The sequence below is a fragment of the Pinus tabuliformis genome, chromosome 5_2 (assembly GCF_031772625.1).
Source record: "Pinus tabuliformis cultivar Carrire ecotype Pingquan chromosome 5_2, CPIR1, whole genome shotgun sequence".
NCBI lineage: Eukaryota > Viridiplantae > Streptophyta > Pinopsida > Pinales > Pinaceae > Pinus > Pinus tabuliformis.
Window position 1 is genome coordinate 980,052,544 of NC_142306.1, and position 1,620 is coordinate 980,054,163.

Below are 1,620 nucleotides of genomic sequence, written 5' to 3' on the forward strand. Positions count from 1 at the left end.
GGAACAAGAAGGCAATAATATCAAGACCGCTTCAAAAACCTGGAGCCTCCCTGAAATGGATATAGATAGTACAAACCCAAGTACAGGAAAAGAGAAGGAAGGAGAAGGAAGCTATCAAGAACCTCAAATCATGGAGGAGGATACGGAATCAATAGACATTGGCGAGCTAGACATACTGGGCCTAGAACAAGCATGCAAAACAGGGAATTTCGACAAAATACCTGACAGACAAGTGGACAATCTAGTGGAAGTCCTCAACAAAGCCCAAAAGAAATACTCACTAGGGGTTCAAATCGGCAGTCAATGGGATGGGAAGTTCATCACCAAAGACAGTAAAAAACGAGGAAGGAAAACTACTTTAGAAAGAACCATCAAGATTGGAGAAGTCTTGGTTGAATCAGGCAGATATGCTAAGCTAACCAAGTATTTTAATACCAACCCCAAACCTTCCCAATGAAGTTGATATCATGGAATATTAGAGGGCTCAATGGCCCAAGGAAAGGAAGACTTTTAAAAAATATGTTAATGGAGGAAAAACCAGCAATCCTTTTTTTGCAGGAGACAAAATGTAATTCGACAGTCTTGGAAAAAATAGCAGCAAAGGCTTGGCCAGGTGGGTTAGTTACAGCTGTTGATGCTCAGGGAGCCTCAGGAGGACTTGCAGTGCTCTGGGATGCAAGAATGATCCAACTAGTTAACATACATGCAAATAAAAATTTCATTCAAGCTATCTTTCATATAATTGGTACTAATATCTATGGTCACATAACAAATGTGTACTTTCCTCAAGAAACCCAGCACAAGGTTGAAATCCTGGACGCTTTAACGCAGCTTAATGCAGAAAGGAATTACCCGCTATGGGTCTCAGGCGGAGATTATAACATGATCGCTTCAATGGAGGAAAAGAAGGGAGGGCGTTGCAGGATAAACAGGGATGGCTCTATATTAAAAGATTTCATTCAAAATAATTGGTTGATAGACCTTCCTACAAACAACGACCTCTACACCTGGAACAACAAAAGAGCAGCACCAATGCAAATAGCCTCGCGTCTAGATCGATTTTTGATCTCTGATAATGCAGTTCATCTAGGGGGAGAATTTACAGCCTCCATCCTTCCTTACTCAGGTTCTGATCACTGGCCCATAGCCCTTCACTGGAATCGGCCTGGTAACAGTATAAGGTGACCCTTTCGGTTTGAGGCTTTTTGGTTAACTCATCCGGAATTCCATTAATTTATCAGGACAACTTGGCAAAATTTCAATCCAACGGATGGAACAAAAATGTCCATATTCCAAAGGAAGCTGAAGCACCTCAAAGAGGAAATAAAACGCTGGAACAAATTCATTTTCGGCAACATTTTCAAATCAAAGGAAATCCTCACCCAAGAAATGAAAGATATTCAGCAAAGAATGATCTCTGAAGGACGCTCTGAAGAGCTAGTCCAGAAGGAGCAAGCTATAGAAAACAAAATCCTCGAACGAGACCTACAGGAGGAAACTCTCTGGAGGCAAAAATCGAGAGTTAGATGGCTGAAGGAAGGTGAAAAGAATACGAAATTCTTTCACAAAACCACAGTCCAAAGAAGAATGATCAATCAAATCTCTTATGTCAACAGTGAA

General features: G+C 41.0%; 1 protein-coding gene across 1 annotated transcript; it reads left to right on the forward strand.

Moving 5' to 3' along the window:
• The first annotated feature begins 525 nt into the window (after positions 1 to 525).
• On the forward strand, positions 526 to 1,185 carry LOC149162573 (uncharacterized). Its single transcript, XM_089435225.1, has one exon. The coding sequence runs from the start codon at positions 526 to 528 to the stop codon at positions 1,183 to 1,185; it is 660 nt and encodes a 219-aa protein (XP_089291351.1).
• Positions 1,186 to 1,620: the final 435 nt, after the last annotated feature.